Source organism: Diospyros lotus, chromosome 4 (assembly GCF_014633365.1).
Source record: "Diospyros lotus cultivar Yz01 chromosome 4, ASM1463336v1, whole genome shotgun sequence".
Taxonomy (NCBI): domain Eukaryota; kingdom Viridiplantae; phylum Streptophyta; class Magnoliopsida; order Ericales; family Ebenaceae; genus Diospyros; species Diospyros lotus.
Window position 1 is genome coordinate 15,122,008 of NC_068341.1, and position 12,984 is coordinate 15,134,991.

A 12,984-nucleotide genomic window follows, 5' to 3' on the forward strand; every position below is an offset into this window, starting at 1 on the left:
GGGATGTATGAGCATTTGCACGACCCGATTGGTCTAAGAGCCAATTTGGGTACCCTAGGTGAGCATATGCATTTAGAGCATGCTGCATGTGTGTATTCCTATGTGAGGCGTAGCAGGGCCTGATGCTTGGTTTATGGGGGCCTTGACATCACGTTTATACTACAACGGCCATTACATTTCTTACGTGTTACATTGCATGATTTTATTATTACTGTTATTCTGGACGGGAGTACTGTGCCAGGTGTCGGGAGTACTGACTCGATAAGACCTTGGGGTGAGACCCATGGCGACATAAAGACCTTGGGGTGAGACCCACGGCAACAGTAAGACCTTGGGGTGAGATCCACGGCAACAGATTATGATATGAGCGACAGGAATGAGCATGTAAGGAAAATGGAATGGTAGCCTATAAAAGGCTACCAACAGGTATGTATGCGGGACTCGGGTGCCAATGTGTGACTTATGTGGGCCCCTGGTTCCTTATGTGCAGTTAACTTTATGTTATGCATGTAGAAGTAAGGTGCGTATAGCTCATGACATGGCGTGATTGCGTTGGCATAAGTTGCATGGGGTGTCATGGGAAGAGTCCTATCCTAAACCTGTAACCTTTCTTTCTAGAGCTTGCTGAGTCTCGCGACTCATGTTGTTTTCCATCATTCCAAGTAAGAGAAACGCCTGTAATAACAGGTATGTTCAGCGGGGTTTGGGTCCAGGCCGTCAAGTCATGGTAGCAAGTACAGAGCTCTCCCGAAACTAGATCCTGGGTGTCGTACTTCTGTTAAGGTTATTGTTAATGCTTACATTAGATGAAAGTAATGATTTATGTTTGTGAGATGGAGGCATGTTATGTAAGCCCAGGTGGGCCCAAGTAATGAAAGGTTTGTAAAGATGTTTATGAGATTTTATTAAGAATTATGTGTGTGTTGTAGGTGCGTCATTGTTCGATATGATTTTAATAATGACCCTCTCACGGATCATCTTTGTGCACGAAGAAACTCCAGGAGGCGGGCCGTTACAGTTTGGTATCAGAGCGAGTTAAGTTTAAGGGAGGTGACTCTGCACACATAGGATGGTCGGGTAAAGCCAGGCTTCATGTCATGGGTTTTCGTGAGGTTATAGTGATAGGATTTAAGACTAGGGCTGAGGGTTGTCTTGGTATTGAATTCTTGTGAATGTGGGATGTGCAGGAAAGATGAGTGCCCGAAGAGGAAGGCCACCAATCCGCAGGTAAGGTCAAGGACGAGTCGTACCCGCACTAGAGACTCCGGGGGAGCCTAACGGAGATTGGCGCCAGGAGATGGCAGAGGTGCGTGGTACCTTAGCAGGAATGATGAGAACGATGGAAAGGCTTGCAACAAATCAAGCTAGGCAGGAACTGGCGGGTCGAGAGACTGAGGGAAACCCTATTGGCAGCAATGAGGAACAAACCCCAACTTCCGAGGCTCAGAGAAGTGGGGGCAATGATAATGCAAATGGCCAGTTACTTAAGAACTTTATGGCAAGCCACCCTCCAGAGTTTTGTGGTGGCGTTGATGCGATTGTGGTTGAAAACTGGATGATGGCCATGGAAAAACACCTTCAGGCGATTGGATGTGCGGATGTGCAGAAGGTACGATTAGCTACATTCCTCTTGAGAGGAGATGCTGAACGCTGGTGGGAAACGGCTCGCCAACGATTTGGAAATCGAGAACCCTTGTGGTCGGAATTTCAGACAGCTTTTAATGAGCGTTTCTTTCCCGATTGGGTACGGGAACAGAACACGTACGAGTTCATTGAACTCGAGCAGGGAGGTAGAACAGTAGCACAGTATGAGGCCGAGTTTACCTCTTTAGCTCGGTTCGCACCTGGCTTAGTGTCCTCAGAAGACATGAAAATAGCAAAATTTCAAAGAGGACTTCGAGCAGAAATTCGATATGCTCTGGCGAGAGCAAGGATCCCTGACTTTTCAGCTGTGGTGCAACGGGCATATGCCATAGAAAAGGACCAAAATGAATCTAAGTGCGGACAAGCGTCCCGAAAAGGAACAGAGCTTGCTAAGGGGCCCAGTGGAAGTAAGAAAAGGAAAAATGAGATGCGGGCAAATGGCAGCGTGGCAAGTCCTCCAGTATGTAACACTTGTGGAAAGAGGCATGGAGGAACCTGTCGTTTTAGTAATAGTGAATGCTACTTGTGTGGACAAGTAGGGCATCGGCAGTGGGTTTGCCCTTAACATCGGGAGCCGATGAACCAGGTAAGAGATGCGGGTATAACATGTTTTCAGTGTGGACAGAAAGGGCATCGAGCAAGCCACTGCCCGCAGGCCTCGGCTGGTAGGCAAGGACCCCGATTCGATCAGAGACCTCTACTACCTGGATGGCAAGGAGGAGCCGCTCGACAACCAATGGCATCGCCAGCACCGCAACAGGCAACATATGACAAGCTCCGTGGTTGGGGACGAGCATTCGCTCTCACAGCAACCGACGGCGAAAAGGGAAATGAGAAAGAAATCGTGTAAGATGATGAATGGGCATATATGATATGTAAAACCCTCCCTAACTTAGTTAGTTTTGACGTTGCCTGTTGTGCACATATACGGAAATATATCGGGCACTATATATGTAAAATAGGTAAATATGAATGAAATGAGAGTTTGCTTTGTGATAAGTTTGGTAGTTGACTTGATAAACGTGACATGAGACGAGTCCAACAGGGACAAAACCTAGGAAGTAACCCTGTGACGCAAGACGCCCGGTGAGATACTGGAAAATGATGATATAGAATGTTCCAGGAGTGATACTGAGTAATCTCATTAGAGTTTCGAACGTGTCTTGAGGTAATGGATTGAACGCGAATTTCGAGGACGAAATTCAATTAAGGGGGAGAATTGTAATATCTTAGAATTTTGAGAGGATAATAATAGATAATCTTGAGTGTTAGAAATGATTTATTGAGAATTCGTGGTTTAAGAAATATATTTAAGGGTATTAAATTAATTATATTTATGAATTAAAAGAAATTGGGAACTTGCATCCAATATTATATTAAAAATAAATTCAAATAGAAAATTAGTAATATGGAGATGAAGAAGCTGCTCACACGTAATGTATGCGCATATAATTAATATATATATATACATATATAACTTATGGTAGTAAAAATATATATTATATAATAGGAGAAAATAATTTTATTTAATATTATTTTAATATGCTTTAAAAATTGGGAGTATGAGCGTGGGATGCAAGGCGGACTTCAACCACAATTTAATTCCCTTTAAATTTCACTTGCTTTGCAACTAAGTAAATAGGCTATTATTAGCCTTGGGGAATGAAATCCGCGGCTGGTGGACAAGATTAATTGTGAATTATAAAAATTAAATTAAACAAAATTAAAAGGAATTTACCTGTAAAAGGGGTGTGGCCGTGAGTTTGGAAGGAAATTGAAGGAAGTTACTGCTAGAAGGCTAAAGGCAATCGGGAGACTCAATTAAGAAGGCTAGTATTGGAGGCAAAAGAAATTGAAGAATATTTTACTTCACAGCGGGAGTGTGAAAAGGACAATAATCGTGCAAATAGAGGCAAGCTCCTAATACTCTTCTTGCACTATTTATTTTCCGTGAAAGTCTTTGAGATTTCTTGTACTCTAAACCCTCCCTCATCGTGACTCGATTCTACGCATAAATAATAATAATTCACGTAGTAACCATTTTATGACTTTTATTTTATTAATGAGTTTATTGTTAATGAGATAAGCTAAGTAAGGATGTCATGGCGTCTTTTATTTCAACTGTCACGGAGCTTCGTATCGCTCCGTTTTCCTTGGGAATGATGTCGAACCCGTTGAGATTAGGTTCTTAGAGAAATTGGTTATGGTCAGAATTAAGAGAATGTGTTAAAAGAGTCTATTATGTATGTGGAGATAGTTTTTTTGTGAATGAGGAAGAATAAGAATGGTATCGTGATGTCATGTGGTTATGTACGTGAAGAGTTTTGGAGAAATGTTAAGTTTATAAGCTAATAAGTTAATGGTGTCAGTAAGTGTGTCTAAGGGTATGGATATAAAGTCACTGTCTGTTGACCGTGGGTCGTGGCAGTTGATGGCTGGATGTATGGGCCCTAGTCATCGGTTGTTACGATAAGCGCTAGACGGCCAGAAGAGCTGGTACTCCAGATTCCCGCATTGGTTTGTGCATTTCATGATGTGTGTGCCACAAGGGGCCGGGTTGCATTCAAGTGGGGACATGCTTTGTGTGTGATAGGATGTATGAGCATTTGCACGACCCGATTGTTCTAAGAGCCAATTTGGGTACCCTAGGTGAGCATATGCATTTAGAGCATGCTGCATGTGTGTATTTCTATGTGAGGCGTAGCAGGGCCTGATGCTTGGTTTATGGGGGCCTTGACATCACGTTTATGCTACAACGGCCATTACATTTCTTACGTGTTGCATTGCATGATTTTATTATTACTGTTATTCTGGATGGGAGTACCGTGCCAGGTGTCGGGAGTACCGACTCGATAAGACCTTGGGGTGAGACCCATGGCGACATAAAGACCTTGGGGTGAGACCCACGGCAACAGTAAGACCTTGGGGTGAGACCCACGGCAACAGATTATGATGTGAGCGACAAAAATGAGCATGTAAGGAAAATGGAGTGATAGCCTATAAAAGGCTGCCAACAGGTATGTATGCGGGACTCGGGTGCCAATGTGTGACTTATGTGGGCTCATGGTTCCTTATGTGCAGTTAACTTTATGTTATGCATGTAGAAGTAAGGTGCGTATAGCTCATGACATGGCGTGATTGCGTTGGCATGAGTTGTATGGGGTGTCATGGGAAGAGTTATATCCTAAACCTGTAACCTTTCTTTCTAGAGCTTGCTGAGTCTTGCGACTCATGTTATTTTCTATCATTCCAGGTAAGAGAAATGCCTGTAATAGCAGGTACGTTCAGCGGGGTTTGAGTCCAGGCCGTCAAGTCATGGTAGCAAGTACAGAGCTCTCCCAAAACTAGATCCTGGGTGTCGTACTTCTGTTAAGGTTATTGTTAATGCTTACGTTGGATGAAAGTAATGATTTATGTTTGTGAGATGGAGGCATGTTATGTAAGCCCAAGTGGGCCCAAGTAATGAAATGTTTGTAAAGATGTTTATGAGATTTTATTAAGAATTATGTGTGTGTTGTAGGTGCGTCATTGTTCAATATCATTTTAATAATGACCCTCTCACGGATCCTCTTTGTACACGAGGAGGCTTCAGGAGGCGGGCCGTTACACAACCAAAACTTCACTTTAGTCCATTAAAAATTGTCAAAACTTAAAAAATTGATTTTCAAGAAGTGTGTTATCAACCATGTTTTATAAACACATATTTCATTCTTTATACTACACATATTTAAATCATTTTACTTAATAAGTTTATGCATTTTTTTGAGTCGAACCAAAAATTTTGTCATTTGGCCTAAAAGATAAATATAAAAAACAATCTTGAGGGATTAATGTCTTTCACTGAAATGGACACAAACAGTTTATATCACCGTTTTAACATCAAATTGTTTTTCTTTCTCTTTGTTGCAGGTCACAATATATGAAGCTCCAGAATTGTCCCATTTTCTATTCTTATAAAAGTTTTTAATGGTTACTCTTTTATCTATCTCTTCTATACATCTCGATCCATTATTTAAAATCGTTTTTGAATGTCTGAAAAAGCTCTGCAGACCACCAAATTGAATTTTCTTCTTTGTTATTTGTCATTTATTGGGCAAGCTCTAGTCATTTTGACACATCCTAAATTAAGCTAAGATTAATTTGCAAGGTTTATTTTCTCTGCAAAGTTGAAAAATTACTCAAGTTTGATAAAGATTTCCCATAAATTCAAACTTGGTCATCCCCTATGATTTCCAACTATTAGAAGATTGATAAAAGGTCTGCATATAAGGGTCTTCAAAAATACTGCTAAATCATGAAAATCAACCCTACTACATTGCATTGCACGATTTTTTTAGGAGAATGGGTTAAGATGGTTTGAGAAATTATTAAACCGTGTAGTTTACGATTTGATAAAAATAATTTCAATTTTTAACCAAACTGCTCAAGTATAATTGGTTATGCTTGGTGTTAATAATTAATAGTAAGTTGATTATACTTGGTGTTTAGACTTTAATAGTTATGGCATGTGTTGAGCCAACTTGCTCATATTAATTAAGTTTTGATGATTAATAAAAATATTTTTATTATATAAATTTATTTCTTTCTAATATAAAAAAATAAATTTATTTTGAATTAAAAGTGGGTACAAAGAATAAATTTATTTTGAATTAAAGGTGGATTGTCTTTAGACATGTTTCCTTCTTTTGATCATTTATGTCTCAAAAATTTATGTTTGAATTTTTATTTATTGAAAAATATTTTTATTACTTATGCAAAAAGTATATTTATTTTAAATTAAAAAATAATTACTTTTAGACATATTTTTTCTTTCTCATACAAAAAGTAAATTTATTTTGAATTAAAGAGAATTGGTTTTAAACATGTTTTCTTTTACTCATGCAAAAAGTAAATTTATTTTGAATTAAAGAAGATTGATTTTAAACATATTTTCTTGTTTTAATCATTTATGTCTCAAAAGCTTGTATTTAAATTTTCAAATCTTGATTTCTTATACAAAAAGTAAATTTATTTTGAATTAAAGGTGAGACATGTTTTATTATTATTTGAGAAAGTCTAAACATTTTTTGAATTTTAAATTTCATATTAACCCTTTTTTTAGTGGCTAAAATGCTTATAAATGCCCCCAAACTCATTTTTTGAATATCCATTGCACATATTACACATCCAAATCTCCCAAAAGCTCTCAAGATAATTTTCAAACATTCAAAGGCTTTCAAAGATTCATTGTTCATCCACCGAAGAGTCACAAGGTAAGAGGAGAAAAGTTCTTCAAGTCTTTTACAACAAATCCGAACTTCTCCATTTGAGATTACAAATTTATTTATTTATTTAAATATTATTGCTTTGTATAATTTGTTCTTAATTGCTTATTTGTGTCCAAGTGTGGACAAATTATTTGTAAACATTTAAATTATTATTGAGGATTGTATAGGTTTCCTAGATTCGTTAAAATCTAGGTGAATCTAGTTTCCAAGGTAAGTTATGGAGAAAACATTGGTGTATTAGTTGTCTAGAACCCATTGTAATCTAAGTGTGTATCTAGTTTTCAATGTGAGCTATTGTGAAAACCTTGGTGAAATTATTTTAATGGAACCCCAATGGTGGTTAGACATTGGGAGAGTGGACTAGATGTATATGAAGACACCGAACCACTATAAATTGTCTTGTGTCTTATTGTATTTATTTTTGTTATATCTTGTGACTTACATTTATTATTAATCTCAAATATAATTTATTATATTTATCAAATATATATTTTTTAATAAAATAATTAATCAAGAATATTTATTAAAATTGAGAAAAAGTTTAATCACTTAATTCACCCCCCTCTTGAGTGGCCATATCCTAAGAGACCAACAATATGTTTTAAAAATATATTTAAATTTGTATTTTGATTTTTGATTAAATTGTAGTTTGTTTAAACTATTTACTAGTATAGTTTCTTTTTTTTTTTCTCTGTAAAAAAATTAATTTTGAAGTGAAAAACTCAAAATATATTAAAATAATCAATCAAAAACATTTTAGTCACAATTTGTTAATCTACCAAGCCCTAGTGGCAAATTTAGGGAAAAGCTAGATTGGGATGAGCTAAAGCCTATGCCAGCCTCAACTAAAACATTTATATATATATACACTCACAGATCTTGAAATTGAAGCTCCAACCCTCTCCTTGGATCCCCCCTTGAATTTGCCCCCTGCCAAGCCCAATAGAAAGTCCATTCGGACAAATTGTAAAAATCGCACCGTATTTTGCATTGCAATCTAGTGCAGTTTATGGAGACCAAATTAGACAACATGATTTGGAGTAATAAAAAAATTACACATATAATTTGATATTTTGATAAGGATTTAAATTGACCAAATCGCATCGTGAACACGCTTAACTACACAAGAAACTCACCTGCTAGCATTCAAAGACACTTAAGGTGTATTTGTTAGCATTTAGTTGGAAAGAAAAACATTTTCTAACTTATATGGAAAACAAAAACCATCTTCCCCCTATATGAAATTTTTCATAGAAAAGAGGTAAAAATATGGTTTAATGGTTGTACCATAAAATTCAATTCCATAAAAAATGTAGTATGTTAAACACCAAATATAGAATTCAATTTTTTGGATATGACATTTTTCATATATTTTCTATACTATCAAACACACCTTTATTATTTTTCACTAACATTTTCAAAGTTAATGGCCCTTAAGTAATTCAAATATTGATTCTTGTTATATCATTGCTCATTTATCCTTTATTTTTGAAAATTAATTAAGGGTTATAAATTACTTTACTTTATATTTAAGTCACTTGTATTAGGGAAGGGCTTATTGTAATTTTTAAGGGTGTATAACTTTGCCTCAAGAATTGTTCTTGATTGCAAGAGAGTTGTAATTTGAGACTAACTCCTATACAAAAGTTAGAGTTTATATTTTTGTAGTTGAATTTTAAAATTTTTGCTTCAACAAAGAAGATGTTGGACTCTTAAAACTCGAACCTCTATAAAAATTTTGTGTTGTTCGGTAATGCTTGATTTTTTCTCTATTTGCTTAATCAATTCATTAATCACACTCAAAATCAAATTCATTAAAACTAAGATTTTTTGAAAAAAAAAAATTGTAAAATTTGGGCAACACCTAGATCACCCAAACTCTAGATAATTGATTAGTCAATATTAAATGACTCCATTAATGTTAGAGGTGTAGTTCAATTAACAATTAAATTAGATATAGCTATTTCTAGATTACAATCATAATTAAACTAGGACTCTAATATTTATCTTAATCTCCATTTGAAATTAAATTAGATTTTAAATTAATAAATGAACTCTAATCTTTATCAAATAAGATTTAAGTAGTTATCTCTTATCCTAACAATTGATACTCTTTACAAAAAAAAAAAAAAAATTGATACATAAAAACTATGTTAAATGTCTATTTTAATATTTAAAGTTGGTTAAATGAAGTCTTCAATTGTATCTAATTGTGTTTGAAGATTTGACCCCATCATTTGGTATTTAAGATTTGAAATCTCAAATTTAATGTTTGGCTACCATTTTATAAGAAAAATTTGGATTTGGTCCAAATCGATCATGGAATTGGACTTAAGAAATAAGAGGATTTCAAATGATTTTAAAAGGGATTTCATTTAGACAAAATATTTAATTACACATTAATTATAAATTATTTTATTTTCATTTATTAATAACAAATATTTACACTTACATTTATTAAAATATTTACATAAATATACATGTTGCTCAGAAAAATGACTCGAGGGTGAACTGGGTTTTATAAGTGTTTAAATATTCTAGAATAAAAATAACTTTAGGTTTTAATGAGTTTGATTTTGAGTGTGATTTGCTTATGAACGTAGATAAAAAAGTAAAAACACAATCAAGCACAAACACACACAGTTTTATAAAGGTCCAATTTTAAGAGCATGTATCCCTTTTCTTCAAGCTAAAAATTAAAGGTTTTACTATGAAATATTGACAACCTTAACTTTTGTTTAGAAGCTAGAATCTTGACACATCCTATAGCTTTAATTCAGAAACTAGAATCTCAATACAATTATCTTGTTAGAACACTCTTGTAGGAAGTTTGATCCCTTACAAATAAGGTGAGATCTTCTTATACACAAGTGAATTAAATACAACAACACGTGACTTATAACTCTTTAAAGATCAAAGATAAACGTTGGAATAGAAAAAGATATGACTCAAATGAATGCTTGAACACTGATGAGAATTATGAAAAATCGACTAACAATGACGTAATTGGATCAGTCAATCGTGTTGGAATTACATTAATAGTATGTGTTTTTCAAGTAGAAACAAGTTACTGCAAAGAACTCATAGGCTAAAGCCCTTGACTCCGCTATTTTTTTTTGGCCAAATTCCATCATTTAGGATGTCAAATTGACATTTTAATTATTCTGACAAAAAAATTGTTATTTTCTTAAATTTTGGGACTCTGTTTCCCTTTTAGTTTAGAAGTCTAATTGTATGATTTTTAATTACTTTTTAACAAAGATTCTTATTTAACTTTGTTTAGTTTTATTATTCCAATTTATACTTGGATTAAGCTAACTAAAATCCATTAAGTTTATGATTAGATTTAGGATTTGTATTAGTTTTCAAGTAAAATTAGGATTTAATTATTTTTGCCTATTTAAAAGCTTTTCCAATGTAAACATGAGGAGGAGATTATGAATTGAATTTGAAAAATTTCTCTTTTTCTATCTTTTTTTTTATATGAATAAAACTTCAAACTTTTCAAATGATTGATTTTTTTTGCGGCGTTCAAGAGCTTAACTTATCAAAAATGTGGATAGTATTTATGCCATTCAACAACACAATTATTAGTTCTTGTTTCCGCATATCAATGAGTCTAGATTTTAACATAGTCTAGATTCTTGATATGTAAATTAATGAGTTGGGAATTTTTTGTCTTATATTCGATTTGGACATTTTTGGGGTTTATTTCAATCTTTTGTAAGTTTCTTTAGTTTCGTTCCATTGCAAATTCGTATTAATTGGTATCAGAGCACCAAGTTCAAGAGCACCGGGTTCGCATCAAACACCTTTTTTGAATGCCAAACCTGAGAGCTGATAAATCAATTTTCTCCTTAGTGGGTGAGGAGGCACTTTATAACTTTTCAACATTGTATTTGTTAGAGGCCACCATGGACGATCAATTTTGAATTTATGTGTAGTCTTCATCAAACTTGGGACACTTTCAGACTTTGCAGACAAATAGAATCTTCGTAAATTTAAAGTTAGCTTAATTAAGAATAAACCAACACTGACCTAATCATGCACAATAAAAGAAAGCACTAAGGAGGAAAAGAGGGCATAGAGGTTTGAAGATTTTCTTTAGCCTTTCAGAAAAATTTGAATAAAAGAGGTGTAGAAAAGATAAAGAAGAAAAAAACAACAGTAAATCATTTTTCTAAGAATGGAAAACAAGAAAGTTTTGGAATAGGCTGGCACTTGCAACAACCTTTTCTTGAGAACAAAGCCGAGTTTCAGACTATCTCTATCTGCGACCATTTTAGTGAAAGACAATAATAATGCCTTAGAGAGAGAAAATCATGTGTGTTTTTTTTAAGCCAAATGATCAGTAAATCATGTTTGACTAAAAAGTTATCATTCCAAAAGATTTAAAAAGTGGTTAGGATGAAGAATAAAATTTAAGTTTATTGTGAAATATGATAAATAAGATACTCTTTGAAGATAACTTTTTTTAATTTTTAAACTAAATAATATTCTCAGAGAGATCAGAATTAATTTTGAAAATTATAGTCGAATGAAGTATAAACTTTGGTTGACCAAATTGGTGTTGAAAGAGTATTCAAAACTACATTGGAGACCTTCGGTCGACCGAATCTTAACTTTGGTTGATTAAAAGAGTTATTATCAAAATTTATTTAGGTCACTATAAGACTTTATAAGTTGACCGAACATGAGATTTTGATCTAGCTAGTAAACTTAAGTATCATAAATTTAAAACTTTACTAACCAAATTTGGTCGACTAAACATACACTTTAGTTGGTCAAATTGGTTCTTTTGAGAAAACCCTCATTGGCCAGTTTTAATCGACTAAACTGTAATCAATTTTGATAAAATTTGAAATTAACTTTTAAAAACTTGAGTAACAGTGAAAGTTTGTGATTGTTTTGAACACTTTGATATATTGAAAGTTAAAAAAAAAAAAAAAAAAAGAGAAACGCTCTCGCAGCATAGATCAAGTGATTGAAATATGATAAGTTGGGATTCATACTAATAAGTTATGGGTTTGATTTCTTATTCTGCACAGTGAGGTAAAACTTTCATTTACGATTTACCTTTTCTACTAAAATCGAGGACACAAGCGACAGGGGATCACGTAAAGGAGATAATCTCAAGCTAAAAGAGAAATTTAAAATATTTATTTTCATATGAGATAGAATCAAACATTTGAAAAATAATTTCTAAAACATTATTCGTTTAACAAGGATACTTTTTTTGTTATAATAAAAAATCTACTGATTGTACCTTAACAATATATATATACATAAATATATGTATCATAAGTATGCATACATATATATTTACATAAATATATATAGTATATGTGTGTATGTATGTAGGTAAATATACCTATATAGAGGCACAAATCTTATATACATATATTTACATATATGTACTTATAAATGTGCGTACATATATGTAAGTATGCATATTATTATATATATATATATATACAATTTGCATATATATGTATATACATGTATATATATTTACATATAGATATGTGTAATATGAGTATTTATATGTATTTACGCATGTATATTATAATGATTGAATTTAAAATTCTTTTTATAATAGTTATTCAAACACGTAAATTGCAATAATATATTTCAAATATCATTATTTGAAATGCCTCCATCCAAACACAACTTAAAAGCTACGTCTTGTGAATTTTAGGCGGTTATAGGTTCAGTAACAAGTCTCCACTGTCATTCAGACTAGATACCAACTATATGAAGAGGGTACTTCATAGGAAATCACCTCAACCTTTTCGTGTAAGGAAGTCTTAAGATTTGGGTTATGCTCTTTCCATTGAACCAATTTCAAGTCTTTTCAAACTAAGGGAACCCAAGGAATGGGGTGCCAATTGGAGCCATTCTTTCACAAGTTGATTGCTGTTTAGCTTAATAAAAATTTGTTTATTAACATAAATGAGTTAAGTTTGAAATTAACTTTAAAATTTAATTTATAAATGAATTAACCTTAAACTTAGTAAAATTCAACTCGTTCAAACTTGTGAACAAATTCGATTAGTAAGTTGTGAATAATCTT

The 12,984-nt window shown here is 33.5% G+C and overlaps 1 protein-coding gene across 1 annotated transcript; it reads left to right on the forward strand.

The window, feature by feature from the left end:
- The first annotated feature begins 1,297 nt into the window (after positions 1-1,297).
- Positions 1,298-2,516, forward strand: LOC127799691 (uncharacterized). The gene is made up of 2 exons (XM_052333913.1): positions 1,298-2,127; positions 2,261-2,516. The coding sequence occupies exons 1-2, from the start codon at positions 1,298-1,300 to the stop codon at positions 2,514-2,516; spliced, it is 1,086 nt and encodes a 361-aa protein (XP_052189873.1).
- The last annotated feature ends 10,468 nt before the right edge of the window (positions 2,517-12,984 follow it).

Bases quoted from the DNA above. Each gene is read 5' to 3' on its own strand.
- LOC127799691 (XM_052333913.1), top strand. From the start codon at position 1,298: ATGGCAGAGGTGCGTGGTACCTTAGCAGGAATGATGAGAACGATGGAA. The intron at 2,128-2,260 runs GCATGGAGGAAC...ACATGTTTTCAG, and splicing joins TGTAACACTTGTGGAAAGAG to TGTGGACAGAAAGGGCATCG.